Raw genomic sequence first — 25,908 nt, forward strand, 5'->3', positions numbered from 1 at the left:
AGCTACCAACCTTATATGAAGATCTGCAAGCCATGACACTTGAAGCAGAATGATGTTGAATTTATCACAGGGTGAAAAATAGATTTTTTGGGGTTTTTAGAATGGGAGTTCAAGGGACAAGATGAAGGAATCTGGGCATGTCCAGCCTTTCTCCTTCTTCTTCTTCTTGGCCTCCATCTTCTGCTGTGATGTTGGCACTTTTGGGTTGGTTTAGAGTAGAAGCTCACTGTCTAACATAGGTGATAGGTATTGGGAAGTTATGGTAAATAATGTACACAAAGTTTTTGGTATAAAAAGATAACATCAGCCCGGGGGCAGGCAGAGTGCCTCTGTCTGTCCTGCTGGATGGACCTCAGCTAGACAGGAGAAAGAATTTTACAGATAAGGAACAATACACAATCTTGAGAATGAGAACTGAAGAGGCTCTTCAGCTCTCCTCCTTCAACGGGCAGGCTGGGAAAAGAGACTTTCTAACACATCCTGGGGTCACTGTGAGCAGCAGAAGCCCCAGGACTCCCTGGCCTGGGTTCCAGCCCACTGCCATCCCCCGTGGCTGGGTCTTGCCTGCCTGGACCACACCTGACACACAGAGACTCTGATCTGCAGGCTGCTGTCTACCCCAAAATACAGAATAAAATACATATAAAAAATATACCATGGTCCTAGTGCTCTGGCAGCCTTGCTCTGAAAGAATTCAGTTTTCTATACGCTTCAATTTCTTGCTGTCACACCAACACCTAACTTGTCTAACCAGATTCACATTCCCATTTTCACTGCAAACAAACAGCCTCTTGTTCAGGCTAAACAAGCTGAAGACACCATTACCAACACACTTCCCTTTTCTACTGGTAAAGATATCAGAATTGGGTTTCCTTATTTATTTATTTTAAAAATCTGGTTCCAATGTAACATTTTGAACTACTTAGTAAAATCACAGAAATGAGGATGTGAATAACAACAGAGTATCCCAGGTGAGATCACCACAATCAATCACTGTCTCCAGTAAACAGAAAATTTTATTTTTCTTTACTACTTCAAGAAAAATAATTATATTTTCACTCAGGGAAGAGGAAGGTTTGCTTTTATCTACATTATACTTGTAAAAAAAGAAAAATCTAAGCAGTAGCTGTTAAAAGCCCTAGCCAGAAGCTGCTTATAGACAGAGAAAATATCAGTTTCCTATCAAATAATTATAAAGGGACATACAGTTATTCAGCTATTTGAAGGAAACTGCAGTTGTAATACCAACTCCTGCAATTTAAGATCTCCAAAGGAGGCAAATATATTTTTAGAAATTGGACTTAATTAAATTTTAAGAGTTTCCTTGATGTTTTGCTTCAAGCACTTGTCAGACCACTGGCTTGGTGAGGCAGCATCCAACTCCTACAGCCTCCAGCTCCAAGGAGCCCTGGGCAGCACTCAGGGTGAACAAACAGAACCAGAGGCCCGTGTGTCAGTGTTCACAGGGGCCTGAGGATGAGGGAACAGATGAGGATCTGACTCCATGCTTCAGAAGGCTGATTTATTATTTTATTATATATATTATATTAAAACTATACTAAAAGAATAGAAGAAAGGATTTCATCAGAAGGCTAGGAAGGAAAGAAAGGAATAGGAAAGAATGATAATGAAATCTTGTGACTGACCAGACAGTCCAAGCCAGCTGACTGTGATTGGCCATTAATTAGAAACAAGCACATGAGACCAATCACAGATGCACCTGTTGCATTCCACAGCAGCAGATAACCATTGTTTACATTTTGTTCTTGGGGCCCCTCAGCTTCTCAGGAGAAAAAATCCTAAGGAAAGGGTTTTTCATAAAATTTGTCTGTGACAGGCCAGAGTAAGTGGTGCACAGACACTTCTGAAATGAAGATGTCTCATTTCAACACCGGTCTGTTTTAAGGAGCATGTTCCGCACAGAAATCACACATGGACAGCAAATTGTGGCCTGAGACTTTGGAAGTAGCAGCTGAAACAACTGGGAAGGGATCAACAGGTGGGCAAGAGCTGGGTGTGACCCCACAGCTCCTGCAATCACTGAAGCTCCCTCTCTGACAGGCAGGAACAGGACAGACAGACCAGACTGTTGATTGTACTTGGGGGCTCTGCCTGTGCAGCCCTGGCAGAAGTGGCAGCTGATGAGCTCTTGAATTCTTCCTCCCAATTAGAGCTAATTAACACCTCCTGCTCATCCTTTATTTCCCCCTGGAAAAATTTCCTAAGCCACAGCTCTGCTGCTTGCAGGACAGCCCTGCCCAGCAGCAGCAGCAGAGAAACAGCTGACACTGTGCACTGAGAAGTGATGCAGGCTGCTTTGGAGTGCAGGGAAATCACAGCAATCTTTCCTGCCCAAAGGAATTCCCATCAGCAGCCAGGGAGACACAGCTCAGAGGGAGCTAGAGGGATGAGCCAGCCCAGAGAATGGCAATCCCAGCATGGACACAGGGCTGGAACAAACACAGGCTCACTCCCAGCAGGGTGGCGGCACTGTGACCAAAGGCCACGGCAATTGTCACCTTCCACAGAAATGTGACCAACTGGCCACGTCTACTGCTTCCACTTCTGCAAAGCCCGACATCCTCCAGGGTATATTCTGGGTCCCCTGGATGAAGGAGGAATTGAGAATCTGACTCCATGTTCTTAGAAGGCATTATATTATATTATATTAATTATATTATATTAATTATATTATATTATATTATATTATATTATATTATATTATATTATATTATATTATATTATATTATATTATATTATATCAATCATATCATATAGTATCATATCATACTATATCTATCCTATATTATATCTATCCTATATTATAACCATACTATATTATAACCATACTATATTATAACTATACTACATTATAACTATACTATAGCTACACTATACTATACTATAACTACACTATACTATTCTATACTATATTATAACTATACTAAAGAATAAAGAAAGGATACAGACAGAAGGCTTAACAAGAATGATAATGAAAGCTCCTGACTCCTTCCAGAGTCCTGACAAAGCTGGACCATGATTGGCCATTAGGTAAAAACAATTCACATGTTGGATAAACAATTTCCACATTCCAAAGCAGCAAAACACAGGAGAAGCAGATCAGATAATTATTGTTCTCATTTTTCTTTGAGGATTCTCAGCTTCCCAGGAGAAGAAATCCTGGCAAAGGGAATTTTCAGACAATATGACAGTGACAGTATGTGTTATTTTCCTAAGGACAGAAGCTCTGCTCCAGAGTGTCTCTGCTTCAATGAGAGGACCTGTGAATGCAGATCCTCTCCATTAAGCCAAGGAGAGAAGGATGGGCCCACATCAGGGCTGTTGATAATTGCAGGAATGGGAACAGGTCTGACTCACCAAGACCTTGCAGATGCAAGCAAATCAAGGTTTTCCCAAAAGAAGCAGCACACTTCTTAGGAAAAAGACATAAACCTTGATTCTGGTTGTTATCTTCCTTCCCAGCAGGATGGAGATTGCCAGTGCAGAAAAGCAGGAGTTCCTGCAGGGGAATGGCACTGCCTCCTTCAACAGCCCAGCTCCCTCCTGCAGCTCTGCAGGGCAGCACAGGGAGAGCTGCAGAGCAGGACACTGCCTGCACCAATCCAGCTCTCAACAGGCACCTCACAAGGCAAGGAATGCTTGGCACATCCACAGGTGCTGGAATCAAAGAAAGCCTTGGAGCAAACAGCTCCAACTCCATCAGGACTTGATGTCCTGCAGCACTCCTGCCCTAATCTCTGTTAGAAGTTCATGTCCGACTTCACTTGACATCCAAAACAAGCCCCCAGGATGGCAAAAATTCACTGATAAATGAAAAAAATATGACTTAGAATTACAGCAAAACCTAAGCTCAACACTACAGGTATTTTAAAAAACCCACAGCCACATCATGATGGCAAAATTGGAGACACACTGGGGCCCAAGTGCCACTGATTTTTGCCTGTGGAACCACACTCATGGAATAAAATTGAAAAGGTTTCAGTGTTGTCAAAGCTGCCACAAGCCAGGAGAGGCTGGCACCTGCTAATTTGCTAACAAAACAGGCTTTCAATAAAAGGATTACTGATGTAATACCTAACATTCATGACTGGCTGATCCACAAATATGTGCTACAATGGGTTTGGCAACACGGAGGGCCTTTCAAGCAGGGCCAGAATAAAAACAAGTGATTGTGCTTTAACCACAAGTGATATTAGAATACTGACGTGCTCAGAGCAGTTAAAAGGCTTTTAAAATAGGAGTAAGTAAAGGATTTGTTGTGTCTAAGGGCAGGAAACACTACACAGCTAATTTCCCTATATGTTACAGTACTACTGAAAGATTAAAGGGAAAAAATGTAGGACATTGTCTAAACAAATCTTCTAGCATTATTAAGTCTGTGCAACAGCATGTGACTAATGTTCACTGGCAAAATCAAATGCAACAACAAAAATTCTGAGATCTGATTATGGCAATTAGGAATTATCCATACAATGCAGCCTGCCTATTATCAGCCTACCCCTGCAGCAATCTCTGCTAGAGTTTGTTATGTTCTTCCTAAAAGCAAGAATTTTTGCCCATAATTAGTATTTTTCTCCCCACGTTAAATAAATCATAACGTTGTTGAAAATATTGTTCACAGTCAAACAGGGCTTAAAGATCCTTGCTCAAACATGAGAGGGGATAAACATGAACAGCATCAGGCGCTGACTAATCATTTAATAACAACTTCCACCTCAGAAATCCAAGGCTGCAAATACTTTTCTGGAAATACTTTGGATTAATGCCATCTCTGACCACAACCAGAACACTGCCAAGCATCACAGTTAGGAGGAATTTAGGAGTTCATCACCTTTCAGAAGAGGATCTCTGGGTTTTCAGCTCTGCAGAGGATGGGGTTGACTCAATCTAACCCTCATCTAATGTGACATTGCCGTTGTGATATAAATAGTGTCTTATTTGCCTGCTTCAGAACAACAATGTTAGTCAAGAAAAGGTCAAATGGTTTTGCCACAGGCAAAAAAAGAGTAAAAATCTTTTGTAATTTAATATTGCTTTTTTTTGGTTTGTTTTGGAAGACAGGAGACTCCAGGTGCTAGTCACACAGGAGGGAGAGGAATACAGAAAAGGAGAGAAGGCAAATTTATCTAGTCTGCAGTAGCAGAAAGCAATAATATTTCAATCATTTCTTAATGCCCAGAGGAACAAAGATTTACCTGGCATCTCACTGATCTCATCTCTACTTGGAATGCTGCAAACTGGAGAAAAAGGCTGCTCAAACCTGCCTACTTTGGCAATGCAGAAATTATAGCTGCAGGCAGGTCTAGGACAGAGGAACTGGATACAACTGATTAATGCCTTTTTTTCTTATTCCACAGTGCTTATTACACTGATGCTTTCAATTAATAAATCATTAATAAGCATGACTTTTACCCATAGATAGTCATCAAATCAATCAATTTTTATCCAAATGGGAATAATCCATGATTTTAAGTCTTTGACTACATTATACAACGTGAGCTTGTACAAACCCTCAGATAAGGGCAATAAAAACACCCACGTTATTTATTAAAGCTGCTTTCAAGCAATTTTCTCATCCTACAGGAAGAAAAGCAGCTTTGTTCCAAAATTTATATGCAAGGCAGGCTGGTACATTCATACACAACTGAACTAGAGAAACACACAGAGCTGGGAAGTGAAATTTCTACAAATTCCTTCACAAAGGTGACCCAAAGGCCAATTTATTGCTCACTTTTATTGCTTCCAGCACAGTGGGAATCTGTGCACGTGGCAATGCTGCAGTCCTAATGGAATTCAGTAAACAGGGTCACACACGTCACAAGAGTTGCTTTTCATGTTCTGAAAATATTTGTGGGTCCTGCTTGCTGGAAAGGCAGAGAGCTTTGCTTGTGCTGCCTGTGCTGGCTGGGTGTTCCCTGCACCTACAGCTCCCACTCAGAGGAAATACACTGCTAAACTTGTTATCAACCCAATGAGAAAGGAAAATAATTACAGCAAATTTCCCCCTGGGCCATCCCCTGCAGACTACAAAAAACTCTGAAGATCCTCTGAAGCAGCCCTTGTCTCCTGGGAAATGCCACTCATTAAAAACCAATTGTTTATCATTCAATTAAGGTACAGCACGAGGTGAATGAGATAAATGAAGTATCTGACTCGACTGGAATGGTGTGTTGGGCCCGGGCCCTGTGAGACACAGGCAGCTTGAGGGTTATTTTTGCACAAAACTCATTTATGCAGTGACCAAAGATAACAAAGATAAGAGTGCAGAGGGCTACGAGGGAGGGAATGCAGGAGGTCCCCTCAGCTATTCTTTGCAGCCTGAGCAAGAAAATAAGAAAAGCAGGAGCAAAGACAACAAAATAACAGCAGTAAATCTATACAATCTACAGCAAGAGAAAGAAAAGCTCCAGCTGTTATTCCAGCCTTGAAGGGAGGCATCTCCCCAAGTTGTGAACAGCAGAGGGAATTTGCTTTGCACAGTTTGGGGGGTGAATATCACCAGCTGCTGCCAGAGTGACAGCCTGAACCACAGGCAGGCACTGAAAGGGCAAAAAGTGCCCACAGTGAAAGATCACTGCAGAAAAATGAGGAGGGAACAATGCCCAGTATCTTCTGGCTTTCCGAAATCAAACATGAAATTTTACATCCTCACACACACACACACACACAAAAACTGAAATCAAATTTATGAATAACGGGTCTTTCTTTGAACTTCTGAGAAGTTCCTGAAACTTCTGAGCACGTCAGCCTTAGGAAGAAAGAATGAAAATAAGGATTTGAAACGAGAAATGAAGACAAGCTTGATGTTTGTATAATAAAACAAAATCCAGTGCCAAAGCTTGAGAAAAACAAGGAAATTTAATAGTTCTAACGCTATTCTTTGTCAAACACTAGACACTGAGGATTTGCATTTTCCAACTGCCATCTGGAATTATTTTTTTTTAATTGTAAATGCATAATGGGCAAGTAAAGCAAGACAGCTTATACCTTCATGTCCTCAGGCTTTTTTGTTCCTTTGTTTGCTTTTAAACAAGGAACGTTTACAGATAATGACTGGCTGTGATTACTGAGAAATACATAAAGAAAACCAGTTTTTCAAAATGCCCCATCCAAATGCATTAGCAATTAGAACCTCCTCAAGTTTCCATTAGTCTGTCAGACTAAGAACAAGAAATAATCTCATGGCAGCTGACTAAAATTCTTAAAGATTGTCACACTGATTGAATTTCAAAGTATAGACTTACAAATTCGTAGTCTCCATCCTGTGGTACTTTCCAATCAGATGAATTTTTTGTCTGGCCAGAAACATTCTTCCCAAAGCTATTGATTTGATTCTCCTTCTCCTTCTGTTCAAAGTATTCAAGGAATGATGGTCTGGCTGGCTGCATTGTTTCATCCCTCCCTGGAAGTATTAAAAATAAGAAAAAAAATTGTTGTTTTGAAAAATACAATTTTGGTTATACAGCCCTATATCATACCCAGAAGTGATTTTATTTTTTTTAGCACACACTAAATCACACAGTACTGCTAAACTACTTGCTAAAATACTATTTTTCAGCAGCTTTTCCATCATAAAACTGACGGCAGAGAGAGAGAAAAGTGCAGAAGGAGAGCTGAAAGCCCAGCACAGAAGTGATTACAGTGCTGGAGGCCTTGGCCTCTCGACCTGCAATCCATCCCTGCCAGAGCACTCCAGGTAACCAAGCCCATGCCCTGAATGCCAGAACGGAGCAGCTGCTGGCCAGACAGGCTGGGCTCCTCCATCCCAGCCAGGATGCACTGCTAAAGAAGCAAACTTCAAAATTAACACTGCTGCTTTACAAGAAACTCACCTTCACATTTGTGAACAGGACAAAAATGAGGCTTTCAAAGACCACAAACACCTTATAAATACCACAAAATTTGCCTTGGGTAGAAGCAGTCAACTTTACTATATTGTTTGGGTGGAAAGGCTTATTTAGCTTTCAAAATTTGGGTTTTTTTTCTTTTTATAAATAGTCAGTAGGTGATCAAGTTTACTGCCCTAGTTTTATTTTTGTAAATTAGCTCTTGTGAACCAACTTTCTTAGTGGAAGAAATGCTTAGACTTAGAACCAACTTTCTTAGTGGAAGAAATGCTTAGACTTAGACTCAACAAGCCAGCTATACAGATGAACCATTCATTACTAGGCTCTAATTAAGAAACTTGGGGTAATAAGAAATGGGAGGGCGGCTTCATTTGTAGGGTGATGACAGCACAGTAAGGAAGGAAGTGATGAAATGTGTGGGGATGGAAATGCTAATTCCCAACACAGACAGCAACAACAAAAAAAAAAAAGCCAAAACAGGAAGAAAACATGAAATTTAACCTCACAGCAAGTCAAGGTTACAAGGCTTCCAGCATCTCCAAGGGAAGATTTCTTCATCAGTGCAACCAGTCCAGCACCAGGTGCTGCCCAGCTGTGCACACCTAAACTGGGCTGTCCTGAGCTTCAGCACAGCTAATTCCTGAAGAGTCTCAGTCCAAAGTAAGAGGCAGCAAATGTGCTTTAACAGGGCTGCAGCACAGGACCACGAGAGCTGCAGGCACAGCTGCAGGCTGCTCACAGCTCAGTGCCACTGCCCTGCTCCTGAAATCCCCAAAAGCTGTGAGCAGCACGGAAGCAAGCACTGTAACCCACTGAATGCTTCTGTTCTGCAACACAAGGTTCTCCAGAATAAGCTACTCATACTTGAAACATATGTTTTAGGTGATGCAGAAACCACAATTTTCAGAAAGCAGGATCAGGGCTGGAGTTAGCAGAAAATGGCATCAGAACAGCCTAAAGTCTGGAGTGCAGAAATAAGTTCAGTGCTGAATGCCATACGTTTGAAATAAATATAATCTGTCAGGCAGGCAACCAACCAAGAGTTTAGAGCTTCCAACAGGCACACAGGGGATGTCCTGTGATGGGTTGGCAAGGTCTGTGTAATGCAGAGACTCTCCCACAAGAGTCTGTACAGAAGGCAGGCTGTCACAAACCAGTCCTCTCTGAGGACATCCAGCAGCGCTTTCCTCTTGAAAAAATATTAGCTGCTCTGGAAACTCATTAAGATTTAATCACAGAATATTATTCTTGCATACAAAATTGCCACCTAGTGATCCAGAACTTCCCTGGCAGACTCTGTCTGAACCTCAGAGAAATGGATGAAGTCCTTGGTCAGCTACAAGATACACTAGGAAATTATTTGTCTATAGAACAAATTTCTACAAAGTATGAGAAATCTTGGCAGGATATTTGGGTTGTGATACTGAGAGAAGTGTGGTTCTGCACAGCCCTAAATGTCAGGATGCATTTTGAAAAAGCCATGCATCATTCTGCCTCTCCAGGGCCAGCTAAAAGCTCAAGCATGAACTGAAGTGCTGATACTTTTGCACCATGACAACTGGAGCAAAGACAAATTATTATACCCCTGGCAGTAGTTCCCCTTATTTTAAAAAACAAAACTAAAGAACTCATCATACATAATTAGATCAAGAAAGACACCTTCAGACCAGCAGCGTGAAGGTCAGGCAGAGAACACGTCTGCAAAGTGGAGAACAGCTTTGCTGTTGGGAATAATTACTGAAATACAATCACAATCCAATTACTGCTGAGTGATAAAACATTTATTTAGAATGAAGTAAACACACCCCTTGTACCCTGCTGCAGCTCAGCCTGCTTGAAGCAGGAGGTAAGTTATTATGGACAGTCATGGCAATGTTTAACACCAACTAATTTTGTAGAAAGAGAGGAATTCATAACTAGTCAGGCTAATCTATACACAGCTCACTGACAGCCAGCCTGGGTCTCAACAATTAAGACTTCCTAGGGGGAGAAAAAGAGAAAATCTAAATCATGTTTGTATTCTGTTTCGAAGATCACTGTTTGCAGCAGAAGAGACTGTGAAAGCAAATGTTTCACTCCAGTGACATTGGCTTATTCAGTTCTTGTCTATTTACTTCCTAAAAAACTGTTCACTCAAAACAGAACTTAATTCAGGGTGTCAGTTAAAATAACCATGCTCATTTCCTCACATCTTGTGTTTTACCAGAACTGCAGCACTTGCACTGGGCAGAAGAGATTTGCAGAGTCCCACCTCTCCCGTGTGCCCAGGTCCCACTGAGGGCACCCCTTAATCCAGCATGCCACCTGCACCACACAGCTCAGGGCTGTCAGTGACAAAAGGAAGAACAGGGAAAATTATGGACCTGTAGAAGATTTTCTTGCTGCCCCTGATGCCCCTGGCCATACTTAATTCTATCAGGGTTTCAGCTCTCCTAACCTGATCCCTGGCTGCTCGGACAATCTCTGTGAATTTCTCCCATGCTACCTGTCCTTGCTTTTACCCTACAGGCTTCCTTTTTATGGCTGAGTTTGTCCAGGAGATCCTTGTTCATCCATGCAGTCCTCATGGCATTTTTGCCTGACTTTCCCACTGTCAGGATGCATTGCTACTGAGCTTGGAGGAAGATACCCTTGGATTTTTGAACCAGCTTTTTGGGCCCCTTTTCCCTCCATGACTTTATTCCATGATACTCTACCAAACTTATTCCTGAAGAGGCCAAAATCTGCTCTCCTGAAGTGCAGGGCAGTGAACTTTCTGTGAGATCTCCCAGTGAGAGGACAAGGGGAAATGAAGTGCCGCAAAGGGTAACTCGGCTGAACAAAAGGAAGGAAGTTTCACAGCAAGGATGGTTGTGCAACAGAATGGGACTGGGGTGACTTTGCAAGGCCTGGAGCAACCAGATCTGACTTTGCACTTGTCCCATTCCAGGGACAATTGCACACAGGGAATCAGCATGATGAACACCAGAGCTCCCTGCCCACCCAAGTGCTTCTGTGGCACATGCTCTTCATACCCACCATCAGACACCTCTCACCCTGCAGCACCTTAGGCCTTGCAAACACAAGCAACATTTAGTCACCAATTTAAATACATTTAGTCACCAATTTAAGTACATTTAGTCATCAATTGTAGTACATTTCCACACATCAACGCATTACACTGCGTCTCAGTGCTGCTTTGTTTTTTAACTGATATGAAGCAGAGATTGCTAACTGACAAAAAAAAATGGGGGGAAAAAAGAGATGGCAATATAAAAGGAGAAATAGCTGTGATGCAGATCTAAGATATCTGAAATTTTAGTTGCTGCTATGATCTCTGTAGGGGTGTGGATGCAGCAAGATGGACAGAAACGCTCCTGGAGACAGAAAGACATTACACCAAATCAATTATCATCCCAGCACAACTGAACTTCTTTTCGTCAATCTTAGCACTTAGCAGCAGTGTCATCTTTCCAAAGATGACCTGCTATTAATTCAACACAAGAGTCACACCACCATATCTTTAAAATTTTGATAACAGGCAGCCAAAGACCAAAATCGATCCCTGCTATTTGCAGAAGCAGATGCTGCTGAAAGATGACACCGCACCAAATGCAGCCGTGCCAAAAAGCATTTAACTTCCTAATTTTATAGGGTTAGGCTAAAATATGAACATTTGACAGCAAGTGAGATCACAACTGTGGTGGAGAAGAGCCTTTTATGAGAAGGTCACCCTGTGGTGACAAGAAAGGCTTCACTGTTGCATCTATTTTGGAATCTAAAGAGTTGCTTCTAAGGATGAGCCATGAGAGCTCCCTGGAGCCATTAAAGGTCTATCATTTAGATATGCAGTCATCTTTTAGGAGCTATATTAATTACACAAATGGAACACCACAGCTCTGCTGGGGCTGGTCCAACTGACTGCAGAATTGCAGGTTCAGAGTGGCTGTGCAGAGCAGGGAGGGCTGCTCAGAGCTCAGCCTGCATTCTGTGAAGAGCAGAAGCCCTCCATGGAAAACTCACACGGTTTTAAAGTCATGCTTAAAAAGTATAAAAACACCAGTACTATTGTGTCTGAGAACAGAAAAAAGTGTGAAACTAGTGGGTCCAAAGGTAGAGAATGCTCTGAGTTGAGCACAACAAATATCCCTGTAAATTTTCATTTCTGTGCTGTCCTTCAGCACTGGAAAGCAACGTCCAACTGCACGTGGCAAGGTCCCTCTGCAAGCACAAACAGCCCAAAGACAACTGACAGGTACAGGCAGGGCTCTGCAAGAAACCAGCACTTGGATCCCCTCCTCTGCCAGGCTACAGCAGGGGCAACTTGTAAGGAAAAAACTGAACAACAGTCCACTCCTTTCCAAAAAAGTCTGAATAATTGAGGGGACGGAATAGGTCAGTCTTAGGGGCTGGCTGCAGCATACAAACCACCTCACATGAAGCAAAAGATGACAAAGAAGGTGTAGAGAGCCTCCAAGCCATTTGCATTTCCATATGATGCTGCAGAGAAAGCAGAATGATAAAGAAGAAACAGCCCAGTCAATCAAACCAGCAAGAGATTTACTTTTCATACTCAGCAGTAAAGAATATCCATGGAACCAGATCACTTGTTATCATCTAGCCCCAGAAATCAAAAGACTCATTTCGTTGATTTTGCCAAATTAGCTCTCACAATTGAAAATTTTCAGAAGCTTACAAGCTTCAAAGGATGCTTTCAAAAAGAAAGTGAGATTTACAAAGGCCTTCTATCTATCTGAACAAGCTTGCTGAGCAATGAAACTAAAATTTCTGCTTTTCTCCAAAATTATTCTTCTCTACTCAAACTTGACATCAGAAAAATCCTTGTTTTATTATTCTTTCCTCTTGAAAGGGATTGCTAAGGTCTACCTGGGGTGAATATTCTGGAGTTACAAAGCTTGTCATGAGAGGGAGAGTAAGATAACCTCAGGAACACATTTTGTGTGCAGTTTATACAGTTAACACTCAAATACCTGTTCTTGAAGTCACAATGATTGGATTTCCTCCCTATACCACAAAAATTGGAGCTGGAGTTACGGCTGGGCACAGTCAGGAGATAATGCTACAAACTGATTTACAATGAAGCTGACATAAATCAGAAACAATGAAGCGATCAGCTAAGTGATTAGTGATTTCCAACTAAGACATGATCCTTGGTATATGTATGTGCATTTGTCAAAAATTCAGAGGCTGCAACCTCTACTAAGCCTTAGTCCACACTAGTCTCAGTAAGCTGCTGCTTTATATTCAATTATGTAACTTTGAGACGGGAAATACATACTTAGGATGCACAAAAAGAGTGCCTGATGGTCATGTGTAAGCAACTCTTCATTAATATTAAATTCCAAATGGAACTGCAGTTTTCTTTGCTTTGGGCTATTTTTTAGAGATCACAGATGAACTTTAGCAGCTGGACAGCATAATTTGTACAGTCTGAAGAGGACTGAGTCATTTTAAGCAGCAGAGCAGAGAGATGTCAAATTATTCAACCAGAGCAAAAATTGCTCCATCGTTAATAAGTTCATCCCATGGCAAGAGCACCTGAAATTTCCTCACATTAAAAGCAGAACACGCAACATTTTTTATCTCTTTATGAGGACAAGTCTCCTCATAATTATGGCCTGTCTCAAATTAAATCAAACCAAAACACTCCCAACAGCTTCTGCTATTAATAAGAAACTCCTAAATGAACACAAAAATCAACCTATGAATGAATAAGGTGTGAAAGACATCTAAGGAGAAGAGCCCCAACACTTACCCAAAGCTGCAACATCTATAGTGAGAACCCTTCCAAAAATAGGGGAGGAAATCCTCACAGTAATTGAAGGTGCTTAAGGTCAGGTTACCTCCTTTTATATCTCCTCTGCTTCAAATCTCAGACATGATTATAAATACAGAGCAGCTTCCTTCCTCCACCACAGATTTTCAGTGGCCACCTCATGTCTTTCACTTCATTATCCTGAATTGCTAATTGAGTCCAGCAGCCACTGCACGTGACAGACAGTGAGATGTGAAGGTGCATCCACAAAATGTGAACATTTCCCACTCTGCATCCTCTGGCTCAGCTCCTCATCAATGTTAATGAGGAACACCCTCATCAGCAGGGATGTAGGCTTCACATCCAGCACCTGTGGGTAAGAGCTCAGGCTCCCCAGATGGCACAGAACCAAGTAAGCACTTCCTGACTCCCTCCTATTCATAAGCCAGAAACTCATTTGCTTATCTAGAGAGAGCAGAAAACAACATTGCAATGAACATTTTTTTCTGCCGAAGCTTGAAAAATCTGCTGGTAGAAACAAATTTGGTTTTGAACTTCTGCAATGAAGGAATTTAAGAGTTTACAGTTTTTCTTCTTCCTGCTTAGGAGTAAGGCTTTCTCCAGGATTTATTTTGATCCAGTAGGGAGGGAGCTTATTCTTAGAAGAGACAGGTAGGCTGCAGTTTGCCTGTATGTGCAAATGCATGAATGTGCATGGGACAGAGATGTACTTACTGAGTGATTTACTACTATTCTGTCTCTTGGTTGAGTCTCCTGAAGCACTCTGCCTCCTGCACAGTGCTCAGGACCCTGTTAACCACATCCCCCATTTTCTCCAAGAAAAATGCTTCTGTCCAGAAAAAAATTAAAAATCTCCTACTTTCTAACTAAATACAGGAGTGCTCAATAATAAACTGTTAAAACCAGCAAAAATAGCTCTGTTAAACACATACACCCTTTCCCCAATTTCAGTATCTCTGACAAGATAAACAGGTAATTAACTTTGTCTTAGCAATGAAGCTTTGTCAGATGTGCAGGACAACCAAAGGGAGATAAGCATCCCCCTCAGATCCTGGATTAACTTCCCCTCATTCTCCAGCCTGCACAGAGCCAATATTTCAATTACGAGGGCCAGTGTTCCAAAAGAAAAACAAAACACACAACAAAATCCCCACAACAAAATGACAGCACACACAACACCTCCCATCCCTCAGAAATGCTGTCTGCATGTTCACAAAGCTTAATACTCTTTAAGCAAATTTTGCTGGCCACTGCTTATGTCAAACTTGCCAGCAAGGCTGCTATTAAAAGTCAGAAAGCAACAGGAACATTTCTCTGTTCAGATTTGTATTCTCCACACCCCAAGAGTGGCAGTAGGATGATTCTTACAGCTCGAGAACAATTTAATCAATGTAGGAGTTGGTATAAGCAGCACGTTATTTAAATGCATTATAATGCTGGGAGTGTTTTATGGTTCAGTTATGACTAAAGGGACCAATTTGCTTTAAACACAGAACTGCACCACTGGACATCAATAACACTAAGTAGTGGGAAGCTGCTGCAAAGAGCTGTTGTTGTCCATGGAGAAAAGCAGAGGCAAAACAAGAACCTTTGGTCAGTATCTTTGACACAGACACGATGGAAATCCTGACAAGATGTAGAGTTATTCTCCACAGTAGCTGCATGAGCAATTTGGATGAAGTGCCAGTGCACTTTTCTGGACAACTAATGATATATATTATAGCTACCTCAGCTATACATCAGTAATACTTTAGTCAATTACAATATTAATGCAATCACATAATCCTTCGGCCACCCATTCTCGTTCTGCTGCTCACACTGCAGGTTTTACAGTCAATGCTTTATGTGAAAAATCTCAGGTTAATTCACGGGGAAAAAATGTTTCCTGAGTCTTGGCAGAAACATTTCTCTGGCTCAGGTTTAAGTGTCACCCACTGGATGTCTCACACAGCCACCAAGATGACAAGCTTACTCTGAATCATTTTTCAAATAGGAAATTGCCAAGTTTGCATCTTAGCTCATTTAATTTGCTAATGAAGCCCAATTCCCCCTCAAAAGGGGAAATACTTTTTTAAAATGACACAACCATGCTTAGCAGTGTGGGCATGGTAAAAGCACAACAAAACCCAAGCCACCTCAAACTGTGTAAGAATGAAGCCTGGATTTTTTTTTTTTTTATTTTAACATTTACAGACTCTAAATAATTTTTACCAGCACATTGCATTATCAAGGTACAGACAACAGTGATATTAAAGCTTCTGGTGTATTTCTGCACCAGACCCTGTACTGAATGTGTGCCACATGAACAAAAACCCCAAATCCACAATCCTTCCCCTGTCTCCAGATCCCTCATTCATCTCAACCCAAACACCAGACAGCCCAACTCACACTGCTGCTGGCAGTTCTGCTTCCTCCAGTGTAATTCACCAATTATTTGATGCTTAAACAAGCAAGATGTACTTTAACAGAGAAAATAGGGCAGACTACAGTACTAGACAAACTAGATCCAATTTCACTTGGATCTGATTGTATTGCAGTGTTCAAGGAAGGCAACATTATTATAAAATTATGTTCCACTCTTTGATTTAAAGAGACAAATCCATGCCAAGATTCCACTATCTAAACAAGTACAGCAAGTAAAGCAGAAAAAGGAAGAGTAAAAGTATAAAGAATAAAAAATGCTTCACTGTTTACTAGCACTATATATTCTCCCATAGAAAAAATTTAAAAATGACATTTGCAGACATATTAACAGCCCCAAAGTTATTCCAGCTCTCAAGCACAATGGAAATGCCTGTTATTACAAATCATTGCTCATCTATAGTTCTCCAGCTGCATTTAAAGTTTTCCTGGAATAGTTTAACTGCAATCCATAAGTAATCTTTCAGCAATCGATTTCGAAGTAAAATGTGTCGCAGCACAATTTAGTACCTGCAGTCTCAGGCAATCACTTGAGTGCTTTCACAATGTGTAACAGAATGTCACAGTGACATTTTTAATGATGCCTGACTATTTATATTGAGTGCCCAGAATAAAGCCAAGCAAATGAAAGAATTTAGGCAAACACAATTACAGCTCAATTGACTGCAAAACAAAACTTCCCCTCTATTGTAAAATACTGGAATTTAAGATTCGTCTGAGCTAAGAAGTCACAGACTGATTTATGTAAGAATCACTTTCAAGCCTACTGGAAGTTGTTTGCACTTTCAAGGCAATTGGAAGTTGTTTGCTAGAGATTTCTAAGACAATCCTATCTATAAAACACGGAAATACAACACTTTATACACTTTTTACATTAAAAAGAAATACAACCAAACAAAAATCTCGTTAAGATACAGATTTATACTTTTTAATTAGAAGGAAGGGCTAGAACACAACTTCAGAAACCTACAGTTAAAAAGCCCAGGACACCTAGGGAAGCTATAATACCATGTAAAGAAACAAACCAGAAGTTTTTTATTGACTTAAAATAGGTTCTATTGTGAGTCATAAGACAAACTGCCAAAAAAAATTATAGGTGCCTTTAAAAATATGATTCAATGAAGCTCCTTAAAATTCAGTTGTTCTCAAACAGCATTATTACATTTATATTTAAGATTTCAAAAAAACATTTTCTCCAGAGGGTTCTGCAGCAGGCTGATGAGCTTTAGGGCCCAATGCATTTAACTGAATGTTATGAATATGTAAGTGGCAAGCTGAAAAATGGAGCTGCAGGGAATCCTCACATAGGGCAAGCTGCTCAGAGACACTGCCTTGCATCCCCAAAACAAACTGAGAAGTGCTCTCAGTATTTCAGAGTTACACCAAAAAGGAGGAGAAAAGGGTGTTAAGATAAGGTTATCATTTTCATTAACATCAGATTTGCTGGAATGAAGGTACAAGCAGGCAAAATGCAGAATAAATGGGCTGAGTGGGCATTGCTGTGTGAAGCCCATGGCATGGAAGGGTCCCAGTGCCAGGCACCACCTCCAGGGCTGCTGCAGCATCTCTGCCACACCTGGCTGTGAACACCCTGCACAGCAGCAGCTGAGGAGCAGCGAGCTCTTAAGGAACCTGAAGTCTAAGGAGGGTTTGAAATAAATCTGCACTTTGCAGTCCCGGAGCTCTGGAGGCGCCAGAGCTTGTTGTGGAGCTCCCTCTTGAGGGGAGAGGCTGCCCTGTGCCGAAGGCATCGCTGCAGCCCTGAAACTCTGCTCAAAACCTGGGTGACCTTGATAAAGAGAGACTATCAAAGGCTGGCTATCTATCTATCTATCTATCTATCTATCTATCTATCTATCTATCTATCTATCTATCTATCTATCTATCTATCTATCTATCTATCTATCTATCTATCCATCCATCCATCCATCCATCCTATAAAACTATCTCCTCGAGCCTCTGAACACCACTGCACACACGGCGCCAGGTGCTTTTGAGACACAAGCACTGCAGCCTTTCACAGACAGAGAGAAGATAAGCACATGTCAAAAATGGAACATAAATCCAAGAGGTGCTTCACTTTTCACAGTGCTGGCAGTGCAGGAGCACCAGGCAGCAAAACCTCTGATATTGCGAGCCATGAAATGGAACAATACACACTGAGGATGAGAGACTATCAGTGCTGGCTGTTTGTAAAGAAACTGCAGCTTCACCAGGTTTATTTAATGCCACTGAAATGTCCCTTTCTTTGGAGAACATTTTTGCTGCATCCATCTCCTTGCTAGACCAACCTTGTCCCACCACACCAATGTCTTTGCTGCCCCAAGCTGCAACATGGACTGACATCTCTGGGTTTTAATGAGCTGAATGATGTTTATCAAAGTTTGGAAAAATCTTCAAAGGGATTCTGCTGAAATCTCCCTCTCAAACCCAGCATTGTTTCACAAGCTTCAAAGGGCCCTGACAGGGAAGAAGCTTTCAGCACAGATATTCCTGAGGAAAGGCTTCTTCCAAACTCCTGTGAAGAACAGCCAAAGGCTCAATACCAGCTGGCCAAGGAAGCCTTTGGAAGCAGTGCCAGAGCCAAAAGAACAAGCCTTGCATGTGGTGATCATACTTGAGCACTGCTGAGCCCTCAGTCAGCACCTTCTCCAATCCTTGAGCAAACAAACGTCCAGGCTGGCCATTGAGTCATCCCTGACTGCCTCTGCCTCAGGACTGGGAGCTTAACAAACCAGTGGAAAAGGATTTCTATGAGAACCCATAATTCAGAAAAGATTCCTTTTCTTGTAGTCATACTTTTCTAGGAAGGCTCTCCCTGCCATTTCTTTTATCAAAGAAACATTTTCAACCCTTTTCCAGCTCAAGCTGTAAGACTGTCAGTCACATAATTTTAAATCTCACATCCTCTGACAAGGCTTGTGGCTTTAGTAAGCTTTCCTGGTTTTTTAGGGCAGTATGGATTTCACCTTGGTTGTCTGAAACACAGCTCAGTGGGCTGTCCTCAGTGCCTGCAGTGACACAAAGGAAGAGCACCACTCCAGAGAGGCCAACCCCTCCCACTGCATGTCCTGATGTGATGAAGCCTTCAATGTATCTGTCATTTCATAAATCTGTCTCTTCATTGAATGCACCACTCCTAAAACAGACCTCAGCTTTCAGAGGTCAGGTTACAGCCAGATCATCATCTAAAGCAACACACATCTTGTGATTAACCTCTTGTTAGAGTCTCCCTCTACATCCTGTGAAAAATACAAGACCAGCAAAAGAGAAGTGACAAAAAACCACCCCAAATTACTAGCAAGCATCAGATCTTATTTGATTAACACAAAAGCTTGTGGAAATTGTGGAAATTGCACTTCAGCTATGCCGTGGCTTGAAAGCCTAGGAAGGCTTGGGCCTAGGAAGGTTTCTCAGAGAGCACTGACCTAAAAGTTTGGCTCCCTACATCCAAAAGACACAATAATCAACCAAAACTATCAAAGCAGGTTGGGAATACATATCATAGCCCGCATGAAGCTTTAAGAAATACTCTCTAGAAGTCAGAGATGTTTCCTTACTTTTCATGGTGCCCTCCTCCTCCTCGTCCTCGGTGTTGATGACCATTGTGCCCAGCTGGGACTCCAGGGTGCCATCGTGCTCTATCATGGTGTTGGCTCCATCACTCATGGTGTTCACAGCTCTGATTGTGCCAGTTTCATCTCCACTCGCCCTCACCATGGTGCCTGAATCTGTCTCATCCTCCTCCTGTTCAAACATGCCACAAACACAGATTTTACTGATGAAGTGCCATGAGGAATGGCTGTGTTTAAGTCACACTAATTCAGAGGGGTTATTTTACAGACACACACAGAAGCAACGTTTGGTTTATGCACTTTGTTCTCTCCCTGTCATCTCCAAACAGGTAATGAAAACTAATGAATACTTTTCTGCCAGCATGATAAGTAAGAGAACAGATAAATACAACTTGCACTGAGAAGTTTATCTCATTTCTAAGCTGCTGAAGTGTTTGAAAGGGTAGATTTGAGCACTCAATCAGTCATTAGTGTTTCTATACATGCAGGCAGTTCTGAGAGCTGACCCTAACCCTCAGTCTCCAGTGGTACAGCTCACTGAGGTCTAAGTCTGGAGAGTATGTAGCACATGGAAATAAAAGCCCCTCATCCTGTTTTTCTTTCTATTTCTAACATTTAGGCAGTTTTACTCATTATAAACTTCAAGGGCACTGAAAAAAAATTAAATACATTTACAAATCTTTAAAAGGATTCAAACAAATGATCAAAGTTGGGTAACTTTTTTTCAGTGAAAATTACTTTTTATCTTTCCACTTGCTTAAAGGGACTAATAAAAAAAGTTGGAATTACTGCTGCCAAGGCTTAGGAGACTGATTCTGTAGGAAAACACAACCTCTTCAAACCAATTCCGGCAGAACAACTTCCTGGCAGGGTTATGTTAGCCAAAGGTGGCAGTTCCATCAGGTGTGTGCTTCACTAAGTGTGGATTGTGACTAGGACTTCATGAAGAACTGGGTCAAGATTTCCACAATCCATTTGGTTTCTTGAAATTGTGGACCAGCTATCCAACAGCAGGAACAGAAGTCCCTTTCCAGGTTTACAGTAGAGTTTCTAGGCATCTCACCTTAGCTGAGATGCTCCTGTTTTGTTCTCAGGATGAAGTTCACATTCTTTATGTGACCATGGCCTTACTGATCTGTGTTAATGTTAGAAGGAAAGCACACAGGTGTTGCACATCAAGCTCTAATATTCCATCTCAGTGTCATGGAAAGAGAGAAGTCACCTCTCCATGTTCTGGTGTTCCCAGCATTTTACCTGTTGTGTCAAGAGTGTCTATAAAATTTACTTTCCAACCTCAAAACCAACAGCAAGAGAGGAGAAAACTACACAAGATGCTAATAGAGGAGAATTAATTTTGTGTGGAGTTGAGTGGGTGAGAGGAAGTAATAAATTTGTTAGCTACACATCATTTAGCAAAGGACTGCATCAGAAGTTCTCACGTCACTTGGGAAGTGTTTGAGAAGCTTTTCTGCTGGCAGACACGGAGTAGAGAAGCTTCAGGAGAACACACACACCAACAGAGAGGACTCAACTCCACCACACAGACACCACCTCTGTGACCCCAGATCAGTCAGAAAGGAAGAAGGGATGGCAAAGACAAAACTCAGGGTGGGGACAGTACTCATAGAATTGACATCATGGCAATGTGACCAATAAAGTTACTTCCACACTGAATAAATACCCAGTCCTGGGTGCAAAACCAGATGCACAATGTGTTCAGCACAGACACCAGGGACCATGCTGCTCACGTGTCACCCCTGAGCAGGGCTGGCACACAGTGCTTTGTGCTGCCCATTTCTTTTACTCAGGCTGAAGCAGGCAGAGGCTCAAAAACCAGTTTTCAACATGCTTCCCAAATCCACATGCTGTAACCACTGAAACAGAGAGCCAAACTGAAATCCACAGCAAGCCCTGAACACTTCCCATGCCCTCACCTCAGGCTTCTGTCGGTTGCTCTTGTGCAGAAGAAAGTTTCTATAAGGGATGTTCTAAAGCACAACAGTAAAACAACACAACAGACTTATATCACAGTGCATCAGAGATGATGTTATTACTCTGTACAAGGAGAGCAGTCTAAGACCTGAACCTACAATGAAAACATTCTCACTACTGCATAAATAATAGAATCCAACTGGGAAAATTAATCAAGTCTTCTGCATACAGCACTTTGTAGCCCAGCCTCAAGCTACACTGTAAGGTGAACAGGACCCCACTCATGCTGCCTGTCCCACTCAAATACAGCTTGAGCAGGGACCAACCATCACGTTACACTCATAAAGTAGAAAACTCCAGAACTAAGTCAAATCCACTGGCAATTGGACAAAATACTGCAAAAACAAAACCTGAAGCAGTTAAGCCTTTTGAAAGGAGTGAGAGTTTGGACTTTGCACACTGCTGCTATTAAATACTCACTGAATTTTCTTCATCCTCCTGATCCAGCTCACGTTGCTGTGCCTCTTGGCGTTTCAGCTTGATGTCCATTGCTTCATTAATCAGGTCCCTCAGAATTGATACTCCTTTGGCACTTTTAACAAATGGATGCTGAGAAACATTTTAAAAACAAATAAGCATTGCATCCAAAGCAGGACAGAACAGTAAAACACGGTTACTATGGCCTACTTCAAATCAAATTAAGGTTTAACTCGAAACATTACTAAAATAATTACCCAGTCCTTCTGTTTGGCACAGGAGGGAGAACTTCCACCCCCCAAACAAGATCAAGCTCCAAGGGCACAACTGATGAGAGACCTTGGGCTCATTCACCACCCACAGCTCCACTTACTTCTTTCCTTAGCTTAGCTGTCAAGAATCAATTACACAGACCATTACCATGCCTGGAACATTCTGAGCAACCACTTACACTCAGCCTGCCCTGTTTTGTGTTTTAAGAGACACTTTCTTGGCAGTGCTGGTGGGAATTTGAAAGTAAAACAACAAATCCAAACCAAACAAAACCAGCAAACCAACAACAAACTCTGAAAGCCAAAACAACAAAAACACCCCAGAGAAGACAGAGGAAGTTGAAGTCAGACTGGTTCTTAAAGAACTGAGAAGTTGAAGCTGAGTGTGAAATTTTTATAACAAGTTACTAAAAAGTACAATCTGCAGTGAGCAGGAGCAGCAAGAAACAAAACCAGCATCTCAAGAGCCACCCTGGGCAAGCCTCCCCCAGAGTTTGTGCTCTCCTGGGAAAAGCAGACCTGCAGCAGCTGTGTGGCAGTGGCTCTCTGCTCCGGGCTCTTCACAAGACACTGCTTCACAAAGTCTGTGAAATTGTCCGACCACAGCTCCGGCTTCCGGAACGTTGGAGGAGGATTGGTAGGAATCATGAAAATGGCCTGAAAGCAGGAGAGTATTTCAGATTTCCACAGCAAAGCGTAGAACCAACGATTCAACAGAAATACACCCAAACACACGCTGGTACTAAAGAACAGTGACTTTTCCAGGTGCTGCCCCTGAGGAGTTTGTGCCAATATTTCACACAAATCTGGTCACAGGGATCAAGCAGCAGGAAAACAGACTTTTCTCACTAGGTGCTCATATCTGGCAGAGCCATTATGGGCCCCAAAAGTGTGAATCTGACATTTTTCAGTCCCTAAAATTTGTGCTTGCATTAAAAAAAAAAAAATTAAAAATCCACTTTGCATAACCCAGCTGGAAATACCCTTTACATCCAACACAAAGCACCAGCTATGTCTTAACAGAAGAGAACTGTGATTTTTTTATTCCCATGCAGATTCTTCTTGACAAAGACCTGTTTTAATTTAATCAACAGTACAAAGAGCTGACAGACAACAACTTGTTCTATATATTAAAAACAAGATTGCATGCTGATATATGATTCAGCCAGCTATGATATCAAACCTTTTCCATACAGCAACACATTTAAGGCCACGGTCCTTACCCTCATGGGATGAATATCTGCATATGGTGGCTTTCCTTCAGCCATTTCTATTGCAGTGATTCCCAGGGACCAGATATCTGCCACACAATTATATCCAATTTCCTGAATCACTTCTGGAGCCATCCAAAATGGGGTCCCTATGACTGTGTTCCGCTTTGCCATGGTGTCCTGAGGAGAAAAGGATAAAGATCCAGACAACAGCAACTGTATTAGCCATAAACAGTCATTAAAGATTAATCATCATTAATTATCACCCCAATTATCTTGCACGCATGCAGATTATTAGGCTCAGCAAGACTAGAATAGAGAAGTCTGCAAAGATCAATTAAAATGTGCTCACAGAACTTAAAAAGTGTACTAAAAAAAGCAGCAAATGCTATTGCAAACCCTTACTTAGTTGTAACAGCTTCCACAGAGGAAGATCTGCTCTAATCTGCTGCTGGTTTAGCATCTCATGGTGCAAAGTGCTAAAAACCATCTATGAACAATTTGTCCAGCTCCACATTCCCATCACACACACAGGTTAAAAATACAAACTGAAATGTACACAGCCACCCTGGTTTTACTTACTGTAAGTTGTCCTGCCACTCCAAAATCAGCAAGTTTAGCATGTCCCTCTGTATTTAGCAATATATTTCCAGCTTTGATGTCCCTGTGTATTTTCCTCATAAAATGCAGGTACTCGAGTCCTTTCAGTGTTGATTGCACTATTGTGGCAATTTCCTCCTCTGTGAGCTGAAGAAGGGAAGAGTTACTGCCAGCATGCCAGTGGACGAGACACAGCACTATTGTGCTTTGGTCTGTATTTTACTGAGATTCACTAATTGCCACTTAATTGCCTTCACTAAAGGTTGCCATACCAATGGGGAATTAGTTAGTGACTTATGTAGCAGAATTAGATCACAACCAGCATACATAAACACACTACTTCATTTCATATGCCACAACCTTTTCTCAGCTTGTAATTCTTATCCTGAAATAACCAAAGTAAGGCAAAGTAGGGTCTTACTTGGAATCAATCTGGGTTTTCAAGAAAACAAACACACCAATTAAATTGTCCAGAGAACCAAAACTCAGTGCAATCAATTTTGTCATTTTCAGAGTAACAAAGGACCTGCATCTCTCAAGTTATGGCCAATGGTTGTGTCAGGCACTGAACTCTGAGAATTCAGCCCTAACTACTCATACTGCACCCACAGTCCCACCCCTGCCCTCAAAAGAGAAAGGACACACGTACAGTTTTATTTCGTAACCGAATAATGTCAGACACAGATCCAGCACCACAGTACTCCATGACTATCCACAGGTCTGTGTTCTTGAAATAGCTGCCGTAGTATTTCACCACATGAGGACTAGGAAAAAAGAAGGACAAAACAAAGGGTCAGACACCAGGAACCAGCATCACTGAATAAGCACAATACACTGCAGAGACCCTGAGTACGTTTTGGAAACTCAGTGCTGAAGTGCCAACCCAGGGCAGAAGCATTCCAGAACACCCTGAATTCTGCACAGGGCTCCCCAGTCCTGCCAAGCCTGCTCCCACAGCAGGGCTCACATGACCTGCCAGTAAGTCACTCCAGGGAGCTAAACTGTCCCACAAATCCCACGGAAACAAGGGGTGATTAGCCTTCAGTCTGAACCAGGCTACAGCAGGGTCAGTGCTGGGGCAGGACAGGGAATGGGAAACAGGCCACAGCAGCCCCTGGAAAAGGGGGTTTTTCTGCAGAACATTTGCAGACAAACAGAAACAATAAATAAAGCCCACAATTTGCTGGAAAATAACTATCATGCTCATAAAGACAAATGTTCCCCCACTACCACGTGAACCTACTTGTCTCTTTGATTTAGTCCAGGGTATATTTTAGGATCTCAGCACAACCTAAGACTGCCTCAGTCAGCTTTCTGGCTGCCCAAGAAGCAAAAAACCTAGTAAAGTACACTGCTCAGAAAAACCATGTGTCCTCTGGAAAAGGTAAAGCAGAAACTAACAGAAAGACTGTCCCTGATTTGATGGGAAGGGAGCTAAGGAACAAAAGCGTGTTTAATTTATTTTCTGCTGAACATTTTCTAATGAAAAAGCTTTAAAACTAGCAGGTCAGTCACACTGCAGTGTCCCTTAATGCTCGCACAGAAAATGTGATGCTCCAGTGATTCACTCCCTCTGCTGTTCACAACTCTGAGGTCTCACTTTAGGCCTTACAACACTAATATTTAATTTAAGAGAAAGTAGTAATGCATTTCAAGTTACACAGTAAGATTTTTCAGGAACAATTTCTTTTCAAGATACACTCTGCTGCCTGCCCCTAAGTCATCTTCATTTAACTACAGTGAGAGTGGAATGCAGTAGAGTAAGTGACTGGGACC

At 41.8% G+C, this 25,908-nt stretch overlaps 1 protein-coding gene across 2 annotated transcripts in view; it reads right to left on the reverse strand.

Moving 5' to 3' along the window:
• STK4 (serine/threonine kinase 4) overlaps nucleotides 1–25,908 on the reverse strand; it is a 48,763-nt gene that overhangs the window by 17,836 nt on the left and 5,019 nt on the right. Inside the window, exons 4-11 of one of the 2 annotated variants that reach the window (XM_063172227.1) lie at nucleotides 24,782–24,896; nucleotides 24,115–24,279; nucleotides 23,545–23,712; nucleotides 22,841–22,978; nucleotides 22,053–22,181; nucleotides 21,575–21,628; nucleotides 19,626–19,812; nucleotides 7,266–7,423 (exon numbers count right to left, since the gene is read on the reverse strand). In XM_063172227.1, the coding sequence (XP_063028297.1) occupies nucleotides 7,266–7,423; nucleotides 19,626–19,812; nucleotides 21,575–21,628; nucleotides 22,053–22,181; nucleotides 22,841–22,978; nucleotides 23,545–23,712; nucleotides 24,115–24,279; nucleotides 24,782–24,896 (1,114 nt within the window). The remainder of the gene's footprint in view (nucleotides 1–7,265; nucleotides 7,424–19,625; nucleotides 19,813–21,574; nucleotides 21,629–22,052; nucleotides 22,182–22,840; nucleotides 22,979–23,544; nucleotides 23,713–24,114; nucleotides 24,280–24,781; nucleotides 24,897–25,908) is intronic. The other variant, XM_063172228.1, reaches the window with a different exon arrangement.

This window comes from Melospiza melodia, chromosome 19 (assembly GCF_035770615.1).
Source record: "Melospiza melodia melodia isolate bMelMel2 chromosome 19, bMelMel2.pri, whole genome shotgun sequence".
Classification (NCBI taxonomy): Eukaryota; Metazoa; Chordata; class Aves; order Passeriformes; family Passerellidae; genus Melospiza; species Melospiza melodia.